At 43.0% G+C, this 23,861-nt stretch overlaps 1 protein-coding gene across 5 annotated transcripts in view; it reads right to left on the bottom strand.

Annotated features, from left to right (window-relative positions):
* LOC126470490 (histone-lysine N-methyltransferase EHMT2) overlaps window positions 1-23,861 on the bottom strand; it is a 279,877-nt gene that overhangs the window by 177,205 nt on the left and 78,811 nt on the right. For all 5 annotated transcript variants that reach the window (XR_007586217.1, XR_007586218.1, XM_050098362.1 and 2 more), the window contains one exon: window positions 16,056-16,322. Coding sequence is in view for 3 of the 5 variants with exons in the window: in XM_050098362.1 (XP_049954319.1) it covers window positions 16,056-16,322 (267 nt within the window). In the remaining 2 variants the exon portion in view is untranslated. The remainder of the gene's footprint in view (window positions 1-16,055; window positions 16,323-23,861) is intronic.

Here is a 23,861-nt window from a genome sequence, read left to right as displayed (position 1 = left end):
CTGTATAGTTGACAAACATCTTGACATTGTAGAATTGTTTTATTGTGATATCTCCCTATGAAGAGACGTGTCTTTTCTATTATTATTACTTATTTTATATTTGGAACGCTCCACAGTTGGGATCGAGTTGGTTGTTCTTTTGGAGATTGTATTATTGTTTCGTTTTGATGAGGCCAATAAACTGTTTTCGGACTTGTGTTTTCCGCAAGTCTCTTCTTCCAGCACAGATACTTCAGTGGTGACGAGTTGATTTAAGAGTTTCCCATGTTTGCTCAGTTGTTGTCCACTATGGCACACGGTATTCCAGGTATTGATGAACCCTCAGCGTGAGTCATAGTGCTGTTGGAAAGTATGCAACAAATGAACAAGCTCATTATTCAGCATTTACAGGCGATGTCCACCCCCCCCCCCCCCCCCTCTCTTGGGTTGCCTATGCAGAGGTCCCACACAGCTTCCCTGCTTCTGGGGCTCCGTGCCACGCCCCATGCGTTTCCCCAGTTTGACAAACCCGTTGAGCCTTGGGGCAACTACGTGGCTCATCTGGACCAACACTTTATTGCTCACGATGTCACTGGTGACTTCAGTGTCACATTTTTTCTTGCTTATGTGGGCCTGGAAGTTTATCACCTTCAACAGTTGCATCCTGATGCAGAACCTCATGCTCTCTTCCTACCAGGCATTGACTTCTAGCCTGTTGGATTATTTTGACTCTCAGGGCCACGTGGCAGCAGCATGTCACAAGTTCTTCTGTTGTCCGAAGCTTCCCGCGCAGTCATGCAGGAAACTGATTGCTACGCTGCAAGGTCTCTCCCATGACTGTCATTTTTTCTGTGGCAACCCCCATTCGTGATATGATTCTTGTCCATGCCCCACCTGATACCTTACAGATTGATCTTCTGAAGCTGAAACATCCCTCTTTAGACACCTGTTTATCCATTATCTGCACTCATAAGCAGTCCTTTCGCTCTGCTTGGTTCACATCAACACAGCCGCCATAGCAGCGCTGGGAGTCCACTCCTGAGGCTGCGCTCACCCTCCCAGACCAGGGCGCCAGTCCCCACCTGCACTGACGGCAGCCGCAGTAGTAGCAGCCACAGCAGCAACAACGGTTGGCCTCCTGCAGTCAATGCTTTGTCACACATCAGAGGCAAGATTGCCGCTTCCAGAGGGTGATCTGTTCGCCCTCTGAAAAGCAGGGTCACAAAGCTGAGGTCTGTTGGTCATCATTATTGATGGCCGAGGTCCACACTACTTTGGACGCCTCTGACTCCGTGGTGGACGAGACGGACCCTCTGCCACCAATTTCCTTCGTGCAGTCGGTTTTTCTGCATACATCAGCCGTGATCACTCTGACTGTGCAGTTGGACGGCACTCCTCTCCCTTTTCAAGTGGATATGGGGTCCTCCACCACCATCGTCGATGGGGATTCCCATCATCAGTTGGTTTCACCACCGCTTCGTCCGTTTCATACATCCCTGAAGAGCTACAGCAACAATGTCATCCGACTACAAGGGTGGTTCTTGGCCCAGGTCCAGTACCTCACCGATGATGGCATGACCTGGATTTTGGTCCTCGTTGCCCCCAAGGCCACCAACTTATTGGGAATGGGTGTTTTTCCCTTACTGGGCCTCGAGATACATGACTCAGTCCCAGCTGTCCAGTCATTGTTGGGAGACAATCACTTGCAGCAACTTCTGGACGACTACCCAGGCGTGCTCTCTGCCACATCTCTGGGGGTCTCCGGGTTCGAAGCCCATATCAAACTCCTCCCCTCGGTGGTCCCGAAGTTCCACAAGGCTCGCTCAGTACCGTTCGCCCTCCGTGACAAACTACAACAGGAGCTTCAGCATCTACAGGCTGAGGACATCCTGAGCAAAGTCAACCATAGTTGTTGGGATACACCCATCATGGTCCTTAAGAAGCCAAATGGAACTCTTCACGTTTGTGAGGATTTTAAGGCCATTGACAATGCTCAGTCCATTATTGACTCCTATCCCATACCCAAGGTTGACAACATCCTGTCCAGGTTGCCTGGCAGCAAGGTGTTTGCCAAAATTGACCTGCAGGACGCCTACCTCCAGTTGCCTTTGGACAAGTCCTCGAAAATGATCTTGGTAATCAATACCCCTTTTGGATTCTTCTATTACAATCACCTACAGTTCAGGGTCGCCAGTGCTCCAGCCATCTTCCGGTGCTATTTGGAAACACTGACAAGAGAAATTTCAGGGACGGCTAACTACCTAGATGACATCTTAGTCACTGGCTTCTCCACCCCGGACTTGGCCCACAACCTCCAGTGCCCCTTCTATGTTCTTCAGGGTGACGGCTTATGTTGCAACAAGGAGAAATGTCTTTTTTTTGTTTCTCAGGGTACCTACCTCGGTCATGTTTTGAGCACTAATGGCATTCGACCAACACCCCAGTATGTCGAGGCTATTCAGCAGCTGCCGTCCCCGAAGGACATCTCCCAGCTCAAGTCAGTCCTGGGTCAACTCAGTTACTACCACCATTTTATCCCACATGCCCTGGCTCTGGCAGAACCCCTTCACCGCCTCCTCTGTAAGAAAGTAACCTGGGACTGGTTGTGGCTTGTGATAGTGCATTCCGCTGTCTGAAGTCTTCTCTCCTGATGATGGCTTGCCTTGTCACTTATGACCCCACCAAGCCTCTCACCTTGGCTGCCGATGTGTCTGACTACAGAGTGGGGGCCGTCTTGTCTCACATCATCAACGGAGTTGAACGCCCAGTGGCCTTCATCTCCAAAACACTATCTCCGGCTCAGTGTAACTACAGCCAAATTGAGAAGGAGGCCTTGGCCATCATCATTGGGTTTAAGAAATTCCACGATTTCACCTATGGCTGTTGCTTCACCTTATACACTGATCACAAGCCTCCGGTCTCACTGTTCAGTATTACATCCGCCATCACCACGAGGACTGCTTTCCGCCTCCAGTGCTGGGCATTGTTCCTTGCGGAATGTTCCTACGACATCCGTTTTCAAGCCGCAGCTCTCCATGCCAATATGGATCTTCTCTCTTATCTCACGGTCGGTGCCGACCCTGAGTTCGATGCTTACCCAGTAGCCTGTTTCCACCTGGATGACACCGCTGCTGAGGCAGTAGCTGATTTACCACTGGATGCCAAGTTAGTAGCATGGCAGATGACCCAACCCTCCAGGCACTGATGCACCATGTTCAGCATGGGTGGCCATCAGACCATCATCAGCTGCCACAGCCAGAGATCTGAGCTTACTGGCACCACTGCCAGAACCTGTCTGTCAGAGATGGGGTGCTCCTCATCCTGGGTGATAATGAGCGTTGGTGGATTGTGCTGCCAATCTCCCTCCACCAGCGGGCCTTGGAGCTCCTGCACGTTGGTCATTGGGGGATCGTCCTGACAAAATGGCTTGCCCACAGCACATCTACTGGAGGGGGATGGATGCCGCCATCATCCGCATGGTGGCCTCATGTCCCTCTTGTCAACGGCACCAGTTCGTGCTACCTCGATGCCTGTTCCCATGGCCTCCTGCTCCTTCTCCTTGGTCCCGTCTGCACTTCGATTTCGTGGGCCTGTTCCTCAGATCCTCCAGGCTTATCCTTGTGGACACAAGCAGTGGGTTTCCTTATTTCTCCTGCATGTTCTTCACGACATCCACCCATACCACCCAAGTTCTTTCCCACATCTTCTCCACTGAGGGCCTACCGGAGACATTGGTGACCGACAGCGGCCCTCAATTTATGTCTGCTGAATTTACCTCCTACTGCACCACCCTGATTCAAACCCCTCCCTTTCATCCTACATCTAATGGATTAGCCGAACAGTTTGTACATTCAAAGTCCAGATGTCGAAATTGCATCCCTAACACTACCTGTATGACACCCTTACCATCTTCCTTTCCTCTTACTGGTCCACTGTTCAGGATGGGTCATCCCCAGCTGAAAAACTTCACAGCCGCCCTCATTGGTCCCCCTTGTCTCTCCTACTTCCATGTTCTCCCCGACCAGCTCCTCCACGTTTGGCACGGCCCCATTTTTCTCTGCAGGATATGGTCTGGGCAATGTGGTTCACCCGGAATCATCCCCGGTGGGTCCCCGCCAGGGTCTTGTCACTCATTAGCCACTCTATAGTGGCAGTCACCCTCAGCAATGGCACAGTGTGCCGGAAGCACAACAACTAGCTTCGCCCCCAGTGTGGTCCGCAGCCAGCTCCTCTCCCGTCTCCATGGCTGTTGGCCCTCGGGGATGACAGTGCTCCTCTCCCCACCCGACCGATGCCTCTGCCAACACCATTGGTCACACCCCAGGCGGATCCTCCAGCAGATGTCCCTGTCCCCATGGAGGTGGATCCTGCACCTGCGACTGCCCCCGGTCTCCTGTCATCGACAGACCCGGAGCCCGACGTTGAGATGAGCCACAACACAACACCAGGTCCCCACCAACAGCCACCAAGGAACACTACCGGCTCATGGAGCCTGCAGAACAGCTTCACCAGAGGTCACAGATAGCCCAGGAACTACTTTGATACACCAGGCATGTGACTGCAAATAGTTCTGGCAGATACATCCACCAAACTGGCTTTATAGGGTGGTGCACTGCCGGCAAAGGGCCATTCGACACACCGCTTCGAAGTATACAGCGCGGCAGCCATGGCCAGACGCCTCTTCTAGATGGCTGATCTCTTGCTGATGGACTTGGTATAGTCAACAAACATCTTGACATCGTAGAATTGTTTTATTGTGATCTCTCCCCATGAAGAGATGGGTCTTTTCTATTATTATTTGTTATTTTATATTTGGGACTATCCGCAGCTGGGATAGAGTCTATTGTTCTTTAGGAGATGGTATTATTGTTTCGTTTCAGTGAGGTCAATAAATTGTTTTCAGACTTGTGTTTTCTGCATTTCTGTTCTGTTAGCGCAGATACTTCACTGACAGTTTTAAATATCTCAAGGAAATTATAAAACTGAAAACTAGCGAGAGATATGTTAATGTCTTGTGTTTTCTGCATTTCTATTCTGTTAGCGCAGATACTTCACTGACAGTTTTAAATATCTGAAGGAAACTATAAAACTGAAAACTAGCGAGAGATATGTTAATGTCACCAGGTGCCACAAACTTTCACACTTTAACAAGATTAAAGTCATTTCAAGATAAGCTAAAATAAGCCATAACAACATGATTATTTAAACAGAGTGTTTGTATGCTAGTGAATGCCTTCCAACAGCTGAAACATTACAAATAAGATAAGCCAAGAAATTTGAAAGTTTCTATACAATATAGAGTCCAAATGTTGTGGGTGGATGGACACTATAGATTAAGAGGTACTGAAGAACTGTACAACAAAAATGGAAGATTTATCAAGTCAATTAGGATGAAAAAACCTAAAATAAAACATAAATTGTTTAAAAATGGGTGAGAAGTGGCTTACAAAACACATTTTTAAGATACTTGTCAGCAGATTTGAAGCTTCCAATAAATGGTTCAGGGAGGGGTGATGGTTCTTGAATGACTTTGATTTACTTGGATTACGTTGAGGAAACATTTCAGATCAGACATATGTAGGAGTCAGTGACTGACAGCTTTAAAGTGCTCTGTGATGAGTAGTGACACTACAAAAAATCTAAATCTGGATGGTGTGATAGAAATTTGAACCACACTGTTCCCATATGTCCATGAAATGTCCAGTTGTTATATCAAAGATTATGCTGCTTAATGAAATGCAGTTATCCGATAGATTTTCAAGTAATGTCCAATAACACATTTATCAACACACATAAAAATTTTCAACAGCATTACATCATTATGACTTAAGTTCTTAAAAGCTTTTATAGCTTTAGAACAACTAGTAAAGGATGAAAATACTCATGCTCATCTACTTGAGAGCTATACCTCTGTAAGTGAACAAAAAAAACACACAAATATATATTATACATTAAGGAGAAACAGAGCTGCATCTTTTGCATGGAAAAAAGGGACAAGAAGAGAATGTCAGGACAAACATTGTGTAAAAGAACAAGTAACTCAAAATATTGATCAGCAAATTGACATAAGCAGTAGAGACAACATAATAAATGCAAGACAAACATACTGAATGCAAACAATATTATCCAATGTAGTTAACAGTAACTGCAATAGGAAACAATTGCATTTCCACAGAACAGTGCTTAAGCAAATTGGTAGATTAAATCTGGAGAAAGATTCGAAATAAAAGGCACTGTGAATGAGGTGAGAGGATAACAAATTGTACAGTGACAAAAGAGTAATGAGACAGGCATTGCACTTTGAAGATGAATATTGAAGCAAAGGTAATAACTAGGGATGGGTGGCTATGAAGGACAAGAAGAAGAGAAATACCAATGAATACAAAAGCTATTGAGAAAAGGCAAGAAACTGATCAGATGGTTAAAGAGCATTTACACTCTTGTGCATTTTAAGACCTCGGGGCACGTTCACAGTTAGCTAACATTTCCTACACTTTAGGGTACTTCTAAACAAAGATGATCTGAAAAGATTGATTATGAACACATTACTTTTTTTACTGTCCATTCCATGTTAGTAATGAACTAATAACCATGTTCGAAAGGAGGTTGCAAAACAGAGTCCATATGTTCATAGAAGCATGTCCTTTTGGATAAGGACTTCCTGCTGGTGCCACAACAAACACTGGTAACTGTGAAGTCATAAACAGAACATTTTAAATGAGGGAAGCAAATGTATGAGTGTAAGAACAGAATCTGTACCCTCAATAATTAATATTTTTGCTAGATGGTGCCAAACAGCATTTAGATACTTATTGAAAATCATACTGTACCAGTTTTGATCATCAATTATCATTTGCCTAACAATGATGTGAGATAATCAAAACTGATAACAATAATACTACATCTACATAATGGGTTTTTATACCAGTTGTCGGTAGGGAGCATAGAAATATGAAGAACATACATAGTGAGCGGTGTATGAAAGGCCATATTCAGATAAAAAATTAAGTACTATTTGTAGGAGATGGTGGTGGGATACATTTTCCATATCATTTTGCTATTTTATTTCATCATATTAATTCAACTCAGCTATCAGGATGTACTGTAATTTGTATTGTCAACTTGGCCTGGCTTTGTACTCTGGACTTGTATGAAATCTCAGAACTATTTTTGCATTTAAACATTTAGAACTCTGTGCACGCTGTTATTTGTAAGAGTAATTACAACATGAGTGACTACGAGGGCAACTGGACCTTCAACACGTGCTTCTTGCCAATGTTCACCGGCGTGTCCTTCAAGGTGGTGCTTCAGAGTTAGCAGCAGCAGCAGCTGGAAAGCCAGTGGCATCTGCAACTGCAACAGCTGGAACACATCACAATGTTGGACAGGGCATTGACCAGACTACTGGCAAAGCCACAGCAACTACCAGCCTATGATGAGTCCACGGAGGACTGGAAGGCATACGAGAAGTTTTTACGACAGCATTTCACCATCTTCAAGGTTAACAGACACCGATGTCTTTAAGGCGCTTTTTCTTTCATTGATTTTACCATCCATGTGACACTTGGTAGGAACGTTGGCCCTGCCTCAAGAACCCTCTTCCCTCTCACTTGACAAAATATGTTGCTTCAGTCGTTTTATTATCACAGGCAGACTCAAGAGTTTTATTAATGCAGGAAACAACCTTCTCAACTGTATAGTGCTTGGCCTGCAGATTTGTAGGGTTTCATTTGGAAGTGTTTATTTGTTATCTCCCAACATAAGAAGTCTTGCATCGATACTAGAGTACAGGATTTTATTATTACCCCGGCTCCTGATAAGTAAGCCGCCAGCGGGTGTTACAGTTTGAAGATCCCTTTTTGGAAGAGGTCCTTTCTCTTGCTCAATCAAGCTTTTCATGTGACAGGCTGTCAGCTCGGTTCCTGGGTGGACGTGGCCAATGTCGGCTTTGACGACAGCAGACATTCACATTCAGGCATGTCCTTGAAGACAGAAATTGTGGCAGTGCAGCTTGCCTGTAAACCACGTGCTGCACAAACACATCCATGATGAGTTATTTCCCCACAAACCCCTTCTGTTGTGCCCCAACTGTTTAGTTCAACAAGACTGGCGGACTGTCCTAAGCACTGGTCTTCCTGCTATCACTGTCAGAAGAAACGACACAATGAGGCGGTATGTCAAGCACAGTCTGCTCACACCACACCCTCAGCCCCACAACTCCTGGACATTAATGTTGTTAGTCCTGCTTGTAACAACCTTGTGACAATTTTTAACAAGTTGTTCATCAATGAGCATATTAATGGAAAGCCGTTTCAGCTGCAAGTAGATAAGGGCTCTGCAGTGTCTGTTATTAATTATTATGCATCACTCTTCCTCAGTGCACCACTGTTGTCTCCAGCTACATGTCTTCTTTTTAGTTGCAAAAGACAACAATCCCCATTCTCTGACAATTTACAATGGGCACAGCGTACAAGGCCATGGACCATCAGTTAATTTTTCTTGTGGTGAAAATGCTTTCATGGAAATCTTGTTTGACTTGGATGCTTTCACGGTGTTTGGGTTCGCAGTGGCCAATTTGGTTAATCTGGTTTTTGACCAAGTACAGTATCAGGAACTTTGCAAGAGTTTTTCGGATGGTTTTTTGCCTGGGCTCAGCAGGGCTAAGTGTTTTACCCTTAAACTGACAGAGTGGCCTTTTTTTCAGGCCAGGACAGTGCCACTGTTTCCTCACAACCAATTGAATGATGGATGATCTTGACAGGTTTACAGCTTTGGAGGCAACTGAATTTATTTAATCCAGTCAATGGGCTACACCATTTGCAATTATCAAGAAACCGTCCAACAAGCACCATCTCTGTGGCAATTTTAAGGTGGTGATTACTGCCCAGGCTGTGATCAACATGTACCTCATCCAGTGCCCGAACGAATCGGTGACTGAACTGGTAGGAGGACAGTATTTTTTCAAGGTGGAATTATCAGAGGTATATCATCTGCAGCTTCTGCTTGACGAAGAATCTCAGCAGTTGCGTGTTGCCAACATCCCATATGGTTACTACAGGCATAAATATTTGGCTTTTGGAGTAGAAAGTGCACTGGCTCATTTTCAACATTTCTTGAAGCAATCCACACAATGTGCTCCCTGTTGTATCAATTATCTGGACGATACTGTGGACACAGGCCAGTACATTGAGGAGCGCCTGCGGAATCTTGAAGTTCTGTTTCAAACACTGCAGGATACATGTCTCATGTGCAATTTGGATAAATCTGATGTCTTTCAACCCTCTATTGAAAATGTCAGACATTTCATTACCTGGCAGGGGGATTTCACCAACGAATAGTCACATCACTGCCACTGATGCTTTTCCATGACACACTAAGCATAGGGAGCTCCAAGCTTTTCTATTCAAAGTTGCTTATTATCATAAAATCATCCCCCAAACGGTTACCATAGTGCATTCCCTTAAATGGTTGCTGTAGAAAGATGTCTGGATGATTGCAGGTGACCAAACATGCACAGCTTTGGAGGACAGTCTTCATTTGGCCATTTGTCTCAGTACGTTTCAGCCAGGTAAGCAGCTTGTCTAAGCAACTGATGCATGCCTGTTTGAGCTAGGGGCTGTGCTGGCCTATCACAACCATGACAATCTGCAACAACCAATAGCATTTCCCCTTAAGACACTCAACATAGTGCAACAGAATCATTCTCAAATTGAGAAGGAGGGCCATTTTTACATGGTGTGAAGTTTCATCTTGTCATAGGCCACAAGCCTTTAGTCTCTCTCTTCAGCCCCACCATGCACCTGCTAGATAAGACGGCCCACAGACTGCAACAGTGGGCTCTATTCCTCAGCCATTATCATAATGGGATTCACTTCCGCCCGATGGTTCAGCCCTCCAATGCGGACACGCTCTATGTCTTCCTACGGGTCTAAACCCCAGCTTTGAACGGGACAAAATCCTTTGCTTTTATCTCAATGAGGAAGCTCAGAAGGAAGTGGATGGTTTTCTTATTGTGAGCCCTCACATAATTCATGCTATAGCATGAATCCTGTTCTCTGCCACGTGCGGTAATGCATTTTGCAGGGGTGGCCTGGACAAACTCTGGCCTCAGCATCAGACCACATACGTAATTATTTTGAGCCGCACCACAGAGTGACTCTCGTTGATAGGATGATCTTGTCGATGAGGGAACATGCCATTCCACAGGATGTCATTCTGGTTCCCATCTGACAGGATGTCTTTTAGCTCTTACATCATGGCCACTGGGGGGCCTCTCAAACAAAGATTCTTGCTTGCCACTACATCAACTGGCCAGGTGTTGACCGAGAAATTAAACATTTAATTGCTGTGTCCCCACATCAGTGTCACTCGCCGTGGTTATCACCCATGCAGCCACGGGAACAAGTCCATCTGAATTTTGAGGGCCTCTTGTTGGAAAAATTTGGTTACTTGTGATTGATGCTTACTCTTGTTTCCCATTCACTGTCAACTACTGCTCTATGATGGTGGACTTTAATGCCTGTGCCTTTGCCCAGATCATCTCCATTTAAGGGCTTCCTAGCACCCTGGTGGTGGACAATGGGCCACAGTTCATCTCTCATATGTTTGAAGACTTTTGTTCACAGCACGGCATCCACCAAGCCAGTGCGCCCACATTTCTCCTGCAGCCCAACAGGGAGGCAGAACACCTCATTCGGATCTTCAAGAAGCAGATGAAGTAGTATATCAGGGACACTTGGGAAGATGATGATGATGATGATGATGATGATGATGATGATGATCGATTCACGGGGCACCCAACTGTGTGGTCATCAGCACCCATACGAAGTCCCAGTTTTCACAGTCCAATTTTTTTCGCAGTCCAATCTAGCTACTGTCAGGAATGATGATGATCATGATGATGATGATGATGATGATGATGATGACAACACAAACACTCAGTCCCTCGGCACAGAAAATCCTCAACCTGGCAGGGAATTGAACCCGTGACCCCGTGATCCAGAGGCAGCAATGCTAGCTGCTAGACCACGAGCTGCAGACACTCCAGAAGAAGAGATGCTTATACATTTTATACATTTTATACATTTTCACACATCCACTGCTATCAGCGAGAAAAGCCCAGAGGAGTTGCTGCATTGGCGCCAATGGTGCATAGCACTGCTGCTCATACCTCAACCTCTAGTGCGCCTCCTTTGTTAGCGTCCCCCATCTGGGCTCACCCTTTTGACTGCCGTGAGCACTGTATCCCAGCTGTTATGCACCATGCATCTTCATGTTACGGACGAGTGACAGGCTGGTGCCCCACCATTACAACCAATTACGCCCATGGGTGGAGGAGTTGCCTCCCCATCACTGTGTTCACTTTCAAGCTGACCCACCTCTTGGAACCTTATTTTTCATACTCTCCTCCACCTTTCGAGGCATGTCCTAATTCCTCGGTCTGGCCTCCTGCACTGACCTTGCCCTTGTCTGCAGCCCCTTCATCTGCTGTCTATTCCAGCCCCCCCCCCCTCCCCACTGTATCATTGGGGGACGGTGTCAGACCAGGTCCTGTCACAAGCAGAATTGTCGGGTGGACCACAGGAGCTGACCCAGCATGTTCTCACTCCCAAGGAGCTGTATGTCCACATGTCTCTCATGCCAGTGACATCTCCAGCTGCTGGCCTCGCACCGCATGGCATCTGCCCATGGAGAGCACATCATTGCCAGGTCCACTTCTGACTCAATGCTCTGGTTTCCACAAATGGCAGCTTCTGTCCGTGGGAAGGACGGCTGTCTCTGAGGTCTAGGAGACAACAGACATTTTCTTCTTGCATACCACAAGGCAGCCTCTGATACAGGGGAGGGTTGCTGGGTTACACCTACTCACCTTCATCTAACAAAAGGGCAAGCACACATCAAAGACTGCACTGCCTAGGGTCCTGCGCATGCCGCTGATGTCCAGCACCACCTCGAGACACCTATCACCAAATTAACTTTGTAAAACCCAGGAGCAGAGCGATTTCTCTCTCGTTTCACTATTGTATTTCCTCAAAGTAACCAGACTCCACTCTAGGGATGCATTGTGATTTGTACCTTGGGCTTAGCCCGGCTTTGAACTCTGGACTTGTATGGAATATAGGAACTGTGTTTGCATTAAATATTTGGAAATTTGTGTTATTATTTGTATGAGTAATTATAATACACAGTATCCCTCAATCGTTTAAAGTAGAGTTTGATATCAATTATGATACACACAGAGGAAGAAGTAACTACTCATATGGCAAAATGGCACTATCCACAATCGATGCCGAAGCAACTGTGGTGCATAGATGACAGGGGCAAATGACAGCTGCGAAGATGTGCACAGATAAATAGATGTGCAACTATTGAGAAACTGACCGCCAAGATGAACTAACTGGCTACTGACAATGTCTCCTCAATGAGCGTTTACTGAACTGCATATGGGACTCTGCAGCAGGCGCCTAATTCACGCACTCATGCTGGCTGCTGTTCATCAGCAATGAAGCCTGAAATTTGCATGTCAGTTCCACAATTACATGTCCACCAAGTAGCGACAGGTGGCCTTTCAGATGAACCATGTTTTATGCTTCACCGGACAGTTGGCTATAGGCATGTACGAAGTGAAACATTTGAAAGCAAACACCCTGCAACCAGAAGGGAGTGTTATTGTGAGAGGAATGTTTTTGTGGCATTCCCTGAGTGATCTTGTCATTCTGGAAGGCACAATGGATCAACACAAATGTGCATTTATCCTTGGGGAACATGTCCACCCCAATATGCAGTTTGTTTTTCCTCAGCACAATGGCATCTGCACTAACATAATACTGGTGAAGTCCTTGGTAAGCAGCAGATAGTCTTAGAGACAAAATGTACAAATCATCTACTAAACCCACTAATGAATTTAAGGGAATAGCATAAGATGATGGCATGAAACTACAAATAAGTCAATTTCATGTTTTTCTTCTGCCGAGAAATTTATTAGTGGCAATTTTAGGAATATCCACATGAATCCAGTAATGCTTTACTGCAAGCTATCAGTTGTAGAGTAATATTTCCTGAAACAAAACAAAAACAAACAAAAAACAAAAAAAGCTGTCATATGGCGAGAAGGTTGTTTAAAGTTTCATCGGTGGAGAAACTCACATCCCAACTGCTTGACTTAGTAATCACTCTGTAGTAGTGAAAGGCTGAAACATGACAGCTGGTAACAGCAATTCCTAAAAAATATTCCACTAGTCTCAAAGTTTTGCAGTTGGCTAGAACTTTAACATACACATTCAAATATGGCCAGCTGGCTGTAACACAGTGTACAGTTCACCTTGCTGATCACCAATTTCAGCAGCTTTCCCTAAGACATTGTTATTTCTGATTTCATGCATTAAATTTAAGCCTCCACTTTAATAAACATATATACAAGAACTTTTAACAGAGGTAACTGTAGTCTTTCCCCTCCACACTGGCCTATTCAAAATGCACTATACTCTGGGAGTCCAGTTACAAACCTGGCAGTTTTGTTAATTATGTTTGTGGTGTGTGTGTGTGTGTGTGTGTGTGTGTGTGTGTGTTAGCTTCTTGCCTTAATTTATGAGAGTGGACAATCAGATCTGCAAACACTCTGGTGTCTTGAAACATAACAGTGGTTTGACTTACACAATTGGATTAGAGAATGGCAACTAAATCATTATGCAGTCTAAGAACATACACAGAGAAAATGTCTGCACACTGGTTTCAGCACCACATTTGGTCAGCTGTCTTTCCTTTTATGTCACAGCAACTGCTTCAGCGTACCTCAAAAGCCAACACAAAGAAATCATGGTGGCTTTCTATGCTGATCAGCAATTTTCTCCAGGTATATCTCACACTGGAAACATCTGGTCATGGTTGGTGACACACTGGTACACCAGCAACTCATCAGCCATTATGACTGACAAGCTCTGGCATAGAACTGAAATGTATGTAATGATGTACCCATATCTGTTGTTCAATCTCAATTCAACGTCCAGCCCAGTTAGAGGCACTGTTGCTGCCACAGGTGGCAGGTTTGTGCATTAAATTTTGCATTCTGTATACCAGCAAATCACTCACAAAATGAATCATATATTTTTCCTAATGTATTGTATGCACACACTATGAAAAAATTAATTATTTGCTATCCTTGTTGGCATTGCAAATATAACAGTGAAAAATGTATAATTTTTACGACTTTCATGAATCGTGAATTTTGTGTGCTTTATGATGGATTTCTTGTCCATTCAGGTGTATTATGCTGTCTTCAGAACCAGTTCTTAATTATATTAAATTTTGAAATGTGGGCTAGTAAACTGAAACTGCTTTAAATTATATTGCCCCTTTGTGGGTTTCAGGCAGAAAACATGAAACGGGTCTCTGTGCCTTACAACTATACACATGTTGGTTTAGTAACCAATGTACCAGGGAGCTATAACTAAAGTGCAGCTTCTCAGAGATCCAGCGTGGGGTCTGATCATCACATGGCAGCAAAACTTGGTAGATTCACTAATGCATTAATGTTGAACTGATTCACACTATACAAAAAATTAGTTCCAATTTTGGTCACAAGGTGAAAATCTTTCATTGTAAATGCAAGAAAGACATATAGAAATGTTTCTTTATGTAATGGATTAAGCAGAAAAGGTCGAACAAGTGAGAATGACATAATGTTGATTGCATTATTAACTGCCATTTACACAATATGTTCAATATGCGCACTGGAGATGTTGACATGATGCTGCATCTGTGAAATAACGTGATCAATAGTTGTTCACAGCAGTTCCGGTGTAATCTAAGCAACAGGTTATTTCAGGTAGAGACTGAATGTGTCCCTGATAATTGCGTTCTTTTAGATATACCCAGAGCCAAAAGCCGCATGGAACCAGATCAGTTTATCTTAGAGGTCACGCATTTAGATAACCTGGGACAAGTTCATGGAAGGTTGCATTACGAAGATCTTTCACTGGGTGAGTAACATCGGGTGTTACCCCGTCTTGCGTGAAAACAATGGTTTCCATGTAGTTGCATTCTTCCAAAGCAGGAAGCACATGCTGTACAAGGTGGTCTCAATACTGTGCAGACATCACAGTACTCCTGATAGGTCCTCTGGATGAATTCTCTTCGAAGAAGAATAGACCAAGAATAAAGGTACTTGTGAAACAACATCATACAATCACATACGGTAAGTGCAATGGCTCTTCGTGCACAACACACAGTTTAACAATACCCCAAAATTCTGAAGTTCAGTGTATTCTCTGCACCCTGTACTGTAAGATCTGCCTTGTCACTCCATAGAACATTGCCTAGCCACATGTCATCAATGTTGATCCATGCCAGAAACTGAAGAGCAAATCCAGAACCTTGCTGTAGATCATGAGATTTCATTTGCTGCAATGTCTAGATCTTGTAATAGTGCTAGTGTTACATACACCATAAAATTTTCTGTACTGTTGACCATGGAATGGGTAATTCTCATGACACTGCACCAGCACTAGCACTGCCAGGGGCACATACTGCATGGTAAGTTACAGCAACAGTTACCTCATCAATAATTTCCACCAGGATAGAATGCCCTTCACTTCCAGGTGCCATGCCAAGCTTACCTGTGTTTTCAAATTTTATCATCATCATCATCATCATCATCATCTCTAAATCATTGAATGGCATTGGGTCTCTCCTCAGACCGTTCAGTCGGCGATAATTTTTTCCAGCATAAATCAGTTCCGCACTAACGCATTAGCACATCTCTCAAGTTTCACTGCCATATAATAATTACATCCCAAATAGGATCTCTGTGAGTAGCTGTGCTTTAATTATAACCACACAGTACATAAATCACATAGCTAAAATTCTGTAAGACAGGTAGGCATGGGAACATGGAATGGTATGAATATATGCACCTGATAATGTGGATCGAAACCTCGAAAACTGAAGTAAAAAATTCAATTAATGCTATGAAAAGTGGTCGTTAATTTTTTAGTTATACAAAACTAGCATGCACAAACAATTATTAAATGCAGTGCTCATGTTTTGAAATATTTATTTGGATTTGCTGTTTAGCTAACCTGTGTACAGAAAATACCACATCCAGGGCAACACATGTGCCTCAACAGGCGCTGCTTGTGTACTTCGCACAAAAGAACAAAGGGACAGCGGACTCCAGCACGTCTCAGGCAAACATTCTTCACTTGAACGACTTCTGCACATCCAATCACGTGTTCATCAAGTGCATCCATTGCTTGGCAATACATTACAGAAGTCTTCTGTGACTGTATTGCCGCATACAGTGATGTTGACTTTTGACAGTAACACAGAATTCCATCAGCTGTTCCCTACAAATTGACATAACAAAGTAATATCTGTAGTAAATAAAAGAAGCATCAAGAATTGTTTTGTTACACATCACATAAACTTAGACACACAAACAAGAAAATTGTTATAATTTGAATAGTGAAGTCTTGCAGATCTTATCAAACACTATCACTATGTGTATCATTTGCTATGGCATTTCCATCTGGTCAGGCATAGTAAATCACCTGTTTGCAACAGATATCTCAAAGTATTTTATAATGCAATAGGAGTTTAAAAACTGGAGGTTCTTTGCCAACTACCTGACAACATAATATGTAAAATGTACTTGGAAAATCTGAACTACAGAAAATGTGATAATGGAAGGTTCTAGTGGAATGTAAATAATCGAAGGTGTAATGTTAGGATTTGTTGACTGACTGACAGGCACTTAAAAAGACTGAAAATGTTGCTTAATTTTCAGATGAAGCTCCTCTTCAAGGGGTAGGATGGTTGGAGTGAAGGGTGACAATGACTGGGAAGGAGAAGCAGCATTTCCCATTTCCTGACCAAGCTTATCTTTAACTGTCAGCTGTCACTGATGGAGGTAAAAGAGCCATTCTCTCATGTCCACATACTTTGCACATTAAATATAGGCCAGTAAATACCTGAGAATCCATGCATGACTGTTGCTTTTCATTGTAGAAAGACATCTTCAAAACACTATGAAAAGCAATATCTATGGATACGGTGTTTAGCACAGTAGTGAAAATGAGGGCCAGGTTTTTCTTCATATAACTGCAGATCAGACATTGTTCTTTGCAGATAAATAAGTGTGACACACAATTATGTGGCACTTGTTGCTAGATGACAGTGTGGACAAATGGATTTTGAAGCTCTTCTGCTACATAATTTCTGAACCTGTTACCAAATAGTTATCACTACGTACATCCCATGATGATGTGGTTAAAGCTACATTACTCCAAACATTCTGCGAATTTCTCACTGGGTGTTTGATTTCCTTGATGTGTGGCAGAAAAGCAGTCATTTCCAGCCAGATATGCTTTCGTTCAGTTATGCAATACAATCACTGGGTAATGAGGTCACTAAGACTCGTGCACATCAACTATCTCGCTTGTAGCCCTGGAAAATATTCTGAATGTCTGTGAAGTCTTACAAGCTGTTAAACTGTGAAACTTGCATCATCCACATATGTTTAGACAACTGTCTTAACCCAGCGAAAGGAAAGGCCCAGTAAGGTGGTGTGGATTTTCATTTGCAGCAGCTTCATTGCTAAAGTGTGTAAATAAAATGATGGATAGCAATCATTTCTGTTGCAGCACTCATCAAATGGCAATATATCGCACAAGGGAATCATTTACCTTCATCCAGATATAGGTTGCTTGGCTTTCTAAAATGTCAACAAAAGACTGGAAAAACACATGGTGTTCATAGTCATTGTTACATGTGCGTGTTCAATTCTTTGAGATTTGTTCTCAAAGCTTAAATAGTCAACTTCTATGGTGACCAGTCATACAGAAGTCACGTGAGCACGGTATCTGTAACCAGACAGAATATCTAGCACTGACCAACCTGCTACTGTACTTGCTTGGTTAGGCCATAGGATATGAGATTTGACATTTCCGAACATCTCAAAAATGGTTCAAATGGCTCTGAGCACTATGGGACTCAACTGCTAAGGTCATTAGTCACCTAGAACTTAGAACTAGTTAAACCTAACTAACCTAAGGACATCACAAACATCCATGCCCGAGGCAGGATTCGAACCTGCGACCGTAGCGGTCTTGCGGTTCCAGACTGCAGCGCCTTTAACTACACGGCCACTTCGGCTGGCCGGACATCTCATTCAGTAGGTGTGTGTAGATATTTAAGTCCATATTTAGAAGTGTGACTATTTATAATTTTCTTATACTGACAGAACGTGCGCACTAGGTATCAAGACAGCACTTACAATATCCATTGTGGGTAAATTTTATCTTGTTAGAAGATTGGTACAAATTTCACTAAGTCCTTTTCTCAAAGTATGTCAAGTTTCCTATACAGTTCCACCAGTATCCCATCCATACAAGGTGACTTGGGGGTATATGCTGACCTTATCATTTACTACTGTGCTGGATAATAGTTCCTTCTCGTTTTGATTCTGCTACACTAATACTGTGTTCTCTCTCCCCTCCACCTGTTATCATTCATTTATTTTATGCAGTGTGAGTCCACATAAAGAAAATGAGGGATTGAATATGACTGAAAATGAATAAGGGATTGTATCGGTTAAAAACAGTCTTGGTTGCAATAAGCACTGATTTACTGTATGCCACATATGGACTGGAAGTATTTCTATGAGTAAGTGAATTTCTGTCTTTGCCCCTAAATGTTATTTGCTCATCCTGAAAGGATTTTATTATTACATCTTTTGCTTGTATGTATTCCTTTATCATATGATAGATTAACACTAGGTACTAAAATTTAATCCCTTGAGCAAGTATCAATTGGAGCTGACAATGTTTGCCTTATATGATATCATGGTTTGGTATTTCTTACGCTTGCCATTTTAGCATCTCTTACATTTGTCTTAACATTAAAAAAAAAAAAAATTCCTCAGTGCTTTTCATCCAGCCAGCTACAACTTTCGCACATTTTCGATAAGTGTGTAATTTTGGGCTTTGCTTGAAGAAGCCACATGCATTGCCAGTGCAACAGAACATCAATTTTTACTTGTATATCCTTTGGGATATCATAGTTAAGGCATTAAGGACCATATACCCAGAATACCTTTTTATTCCAGAGGTAATGACACAATTTTGTTTTTTATTTGTCTAAGAAACAGGTAACAGCTTATCATCTGAGTTGATACCATAATTTTCCACTTAAAAGTCGTTATCATAAGAATGATACCAAGACTTGTTAAAAATATGGCTTTAAAATTTTATGTTTTAATCTCAGGAAGGGATTTCAGGTAATCGCAGCAGAATATCATGTTATGGCTACTACTTCATGAAAGTGCAGAGACGACCCAACTCAAACTGGAAATATGCAGAACTTGACATACTGCCATGAGCTGTACTGCATGCAATGTGAAGTAGCAGTTGGAGTCACTGGCTGGTGTGTTGCAGGTCACTAGTTCACATCCAACTATCAGCAACAATTTGTTATTTAGTATTTATCATTTCTGGAAGGTTCTCCAAATTTTTAAGTTTGTAATGTTTGTATATTCTGGAATATTTGGTGTTTGTACAAATAGCAGCACTCTCCACCCAGGAGTTCAGTTCTGTTTTGTCTGTGCACAGTGTGCAGGGCTATGAACTGTTCTTCCTTGCTGATCCTGCTTTCGGATTTGGACTATTTTGGTTACAACATGTCATTGTTTTGTGGAGATGCCAGGTACTTCAAAACATCTACAGCACCGTGGCTCCAATTAGGCAAAGTAAAAGTTGTCGCCTCAAGGAACAGGAACCGCAATACAAACAGTTCATCATTCCCAAAGTCCATATATTCAGGAAATCAATAGATTCCAAAACAGCAGCAAGTTGTCTGCACATCAGCCATACATCAGTGTTTATACAGGGACACTGGTCAGGACCCAATGAAATAACAAAGGATTCAACCAAGTTACCAAATACAACAGGAAGGGTGATGACGTGTTTGGTAAATGCGTACTTTTACTCTGATCTCACAGCCCAGCAGTGGTTTGAGAACAATGTGGAGAAGCCCAATAACTGGGACAAATTCTAGGCTGAATTGCAGAAAGCATGTGGTGACAATCAGCGGCAAGTCCACTTAGCAGAAAAGCAATTTAGGAACAGGGCTTAATATCACTGCGAAACAACACAGGCTTATGTAAAAGAATGTTCTGGCCTTAGGCCAAACTGTGACTCCAAATATAACAGAAGCCAACAAAATCTTGCATTTAATGAACGGAATCATAGAAGAGATGTACCAAGCTCTTCTGATAAAGGATGTCACAACAACTGAGGAACTCATCATGTGGTACCAGTGCACCAAGGTAATGCAACAGAAAAGAGCTGGTCAGAAGAAGTGTGACAAACTCCTGAATGTTATCCCTGTGGAATAACACTGTGACCCACCTCTCTCCTATGCCAGGTCTACAACAGTTTATGGCAGCTGCAATTGTTGGACCAAGTAAGAAAGAAATCACAATCACAAATGTTGATCCCATATGTCAGGAGGTAATGAAGAATGTCGAAGAGCTGTATCCATCTTTACACCAATCTCTACCACCAGTCAAAGACACAGGGAAGAATGGACTCTGCCATTTTGGACTTACACCACAGCCATCAAATGACAACCCAGAATTTGACCAACACAGGTGCAATAAACTCCCAGCCAAATGTAACGACCCACAGAAGAGCAGACATTTGGAGAACGGAAGACAACGTCCAGTATGTTTCCATTATGGACACCACTTACATACTGTAAACCACTGTAAAAAAAGAAGACGAGTGTTCGCCAACTAAGAAGCCACAACACATCAATCGTCACAACAGTTCTATTCAAGCCAGCCAACTGCAAAACACTGTAGTTGAACTGTGGGATGAATCCCTTTGCCATACTCTGGATGAGATCGCTTACCTACATGCTATAGCAGTTCTCCATTGCCATACAGGGGTAGCAACTGCTCACCTAACCATCAAATTCAGAAGAACTAAGTGAGGTAACCGTCTATGAAAGTGAGGCTGCCACAGACAAAAATCTTCCATAGATGACAGACACCAATATCTCCAGAAATCTCATTACCATCATCATCAATTGCCAAGCAATCCAGACGCCAGAGAACAGAAACTGAGTGTGGACAAGTCTAACGCTGAGGGTTGCAGACACTAGAAATAAAGTAGCTGCTGTTACGTCAGTGCTATACTGGCTTCTTTCCTTCCCACTGTAGATCCACAAGTATGACAAGTCAGAGAACAGTGGTGTTGCAGTCACTCCCTATTCATCAACTCGTTCTCTCTTGCTGAAGCATGCAGGAGTGTAAGGCTAATTGTGACTTAGTACAGACATTGAATGCACAATCTTGCTGTTCTAAAGTAGCACTGATAGGGCAAAACTGACCAATTGTCAGGAAGAAATGGCTTCTAACGAAGCTGTGTTTTGTGAGACTGTGGAAGATGTAAGCCAAAAATTAAGTGATGCAATGTATACAACTGCAAATGTGCTCCATTAGAGGAATAATTGTGGAATAAGTCTGATGATGTAAGTTCACACCTCGGATGAAAAACATACAAATTTCGTCCAATGAAAACTAAGTGGTTGTATTCTTGTTTAGTTCATCTAGATCCTGAAAAAACGTATGGTTGGTTGGTTGTTGGGGAAGGAGACCAGACAGCGAGGTCATCGGTCTCATCGGATTAGGGAAGGACGGGGAAGGAATTCGGCCGTGTCCTTTGAAAGGAAACATCCCGGCATTTGCCTGGAGCGATTTAGGGAAATCACAGAAAACCTAAATCAGGATGGCCGGACGCAGGATTGAACCGTCATCCTCCCGAATGCGAGTCCAGTGTCTAACCACTGCGCCACCTCGCTCGGTTTTTTTAAAAAAAAAAAAAAAAAAAAAGTATGACCTGCACACAGAGCAACGTAGCACAAGAAATCCCTTCATTTGCTAAAAGGTACTGTATGGGCTGCTATGTCCAAAAGGCACCAAGCTGAGTACTCTTTCGGTCGTAGCAACTTGCACTTATGGGCCAGCAGTGAGTTGTGTAGCATATCATTGATTTCTGTAACTTTCTCAAGGCCTGTTGTAAATTTAATTTAGTAATTGACCGCCAGTTATAGAATAATCATCTCCACATTCTATTTTCTTGTACTGTCATCACAGATTCGGTAAAGTGTTGAAAGTGTGTGTATGTCAACATAATTGTAAGATATTCTTTAAATAGAGATTAAGTAAAAAAATTACAGTAGTCTTAGAAAAAGTTTTATACATATACATACAGGGTGGGCCATTAGTTAGATGTCACTAACAATCTTTATACTTCGTCTTGCCCAGACTTGGGGTAGTCAGTTGAGAACTTGGCTACTGTGTAGAACTTTAGAACTTTAAGTCAGTTGATACTAGCAATTTGAGGTTATGTTCTCTGTTATATGAGAAACAATCAACAGAAAGTCATGAAAAATCCGCCTCGATTGCACAAACTACCTGGTGTTTACCTAGGTTTCAGTGTGGGTAACCACGCCTTCTTCAGAACAAATATAAAACAGCTTGCCTAAATAGGCATAGTCAAAGGCTAAAATCAATACCTACAGCAGCAAGACCCCATAAAAATTTTTTACAAATACACGGTACATATGTACCAAGTCAATAATATTACTTATCTCAACCCTGTGTGTGCTGCCTCGTCCCAGCCGACATACAATGGTCACAGGCTCTCCACCGAACTGAAGCACCGCAGGCTGCTCACATGTGCGGCTATCGAAAGCACTGCGCATGCGTGCAGCCAGGAAACGATCTTCTTACGCATGTGAGCGGGATTACTAAATTAACACGGATCGGGACCTAGCTGAGTGCCAAAAGTTGTCGCACAAATAGCAATTGAACAAATGATAAAAGCGATGATGCAGGAATTAAGACACATTTAATAGCAACGCACGACAAACTTTGTGCACGGATGGTAAATCAGCCACAAGCTAATATGGAGGCCCTAGAATTAGGTAGAAATAACAGCTAAACCAAAAAGATAGCTATGCTAAGGACGTTATTGTTAATGGATAAAACCGCACTAATAATATCTGCAGCAGAAACAACCATAGTCACTACATTGCCATAATACTAGCGGCTGAAGAAAATACAAATGGTGTTCTTCTTGGCCAACCAAACCCTCAACACAGTAGGAGGGCAAACGTACCGAATTGGGGGGAGGGGAGGGGGGGGGGCTATTAAATATGTCTTAATTCCCGCATCATCGCTTTTTATCATTTGCTCAATTGCTATTTGTGCGACAACTTTTGGCAATCAGTTAGGTCCCGATCCGTGTTAACTTTGTAATCCTGCTCCCATGCATAAGAAGAGCGTTTCCTGGCTGTGCGCATGCAAAGTGATTTTGATAGCCGCGCATGTGAGCAGCCTGCGATGCCTCAGTTCGGTGAACAGCCTGTGACCATTGTATGTCGGTTGGGGCGAGGCAGCACACACAGGGTTGAAATAAGTAATATTATTGACTTGGTACATATGTACCGTGTATTTGTAAAAAAAATTTATGGGGTGTTGCTGCTGTAGTTGTTGATTTCAGCCTTTGACTATGCCTATTTAGGCAAGCGGTCTTATATTTGTTCTGAAGAAGGCGTGGTTACCCACGCTGAAACCTAGGGAAACACCAGGTAGTTTGTGCAATCGAGGCAGATTTTTCATAATTATTTCGATACTTATGATTGCTGATGCGCTGCAATGCTGAAAGTTCTCAACAGAAAGTTAACTACAGAACAGCACACATTTGTTTGCAAGCCTGGTAGAAATAATTATAACTCCAATGATGTTCATGATTTGTTTGTGGAATATTTTCCAAACATCCGACCTCCACACTGACCAGATATCTGCAAATCAAATTTCA

The sequence above is a fragment of the Schistocerca serialis genome, chromosome 3, assembly GCF_023864345.2.
Source record: "Schistocerca serialis cubense isolate TAMUIC-IGC-003099 chromosome 3, iqSchSeri2.2, whole genome shotgun sequence".
Taxonomy (NCBI): Eukaryota; Metazoa; Arthropoda; class Insecta; order Orthoptera; family Acrididae; genus Schistocerca; species Schistocerca serialis.
The sequence above is the reverse complement of the archived record's forward strand: the minus strand, read 5'-3'. Positions and strand labels throughout refer to the sequence as shown.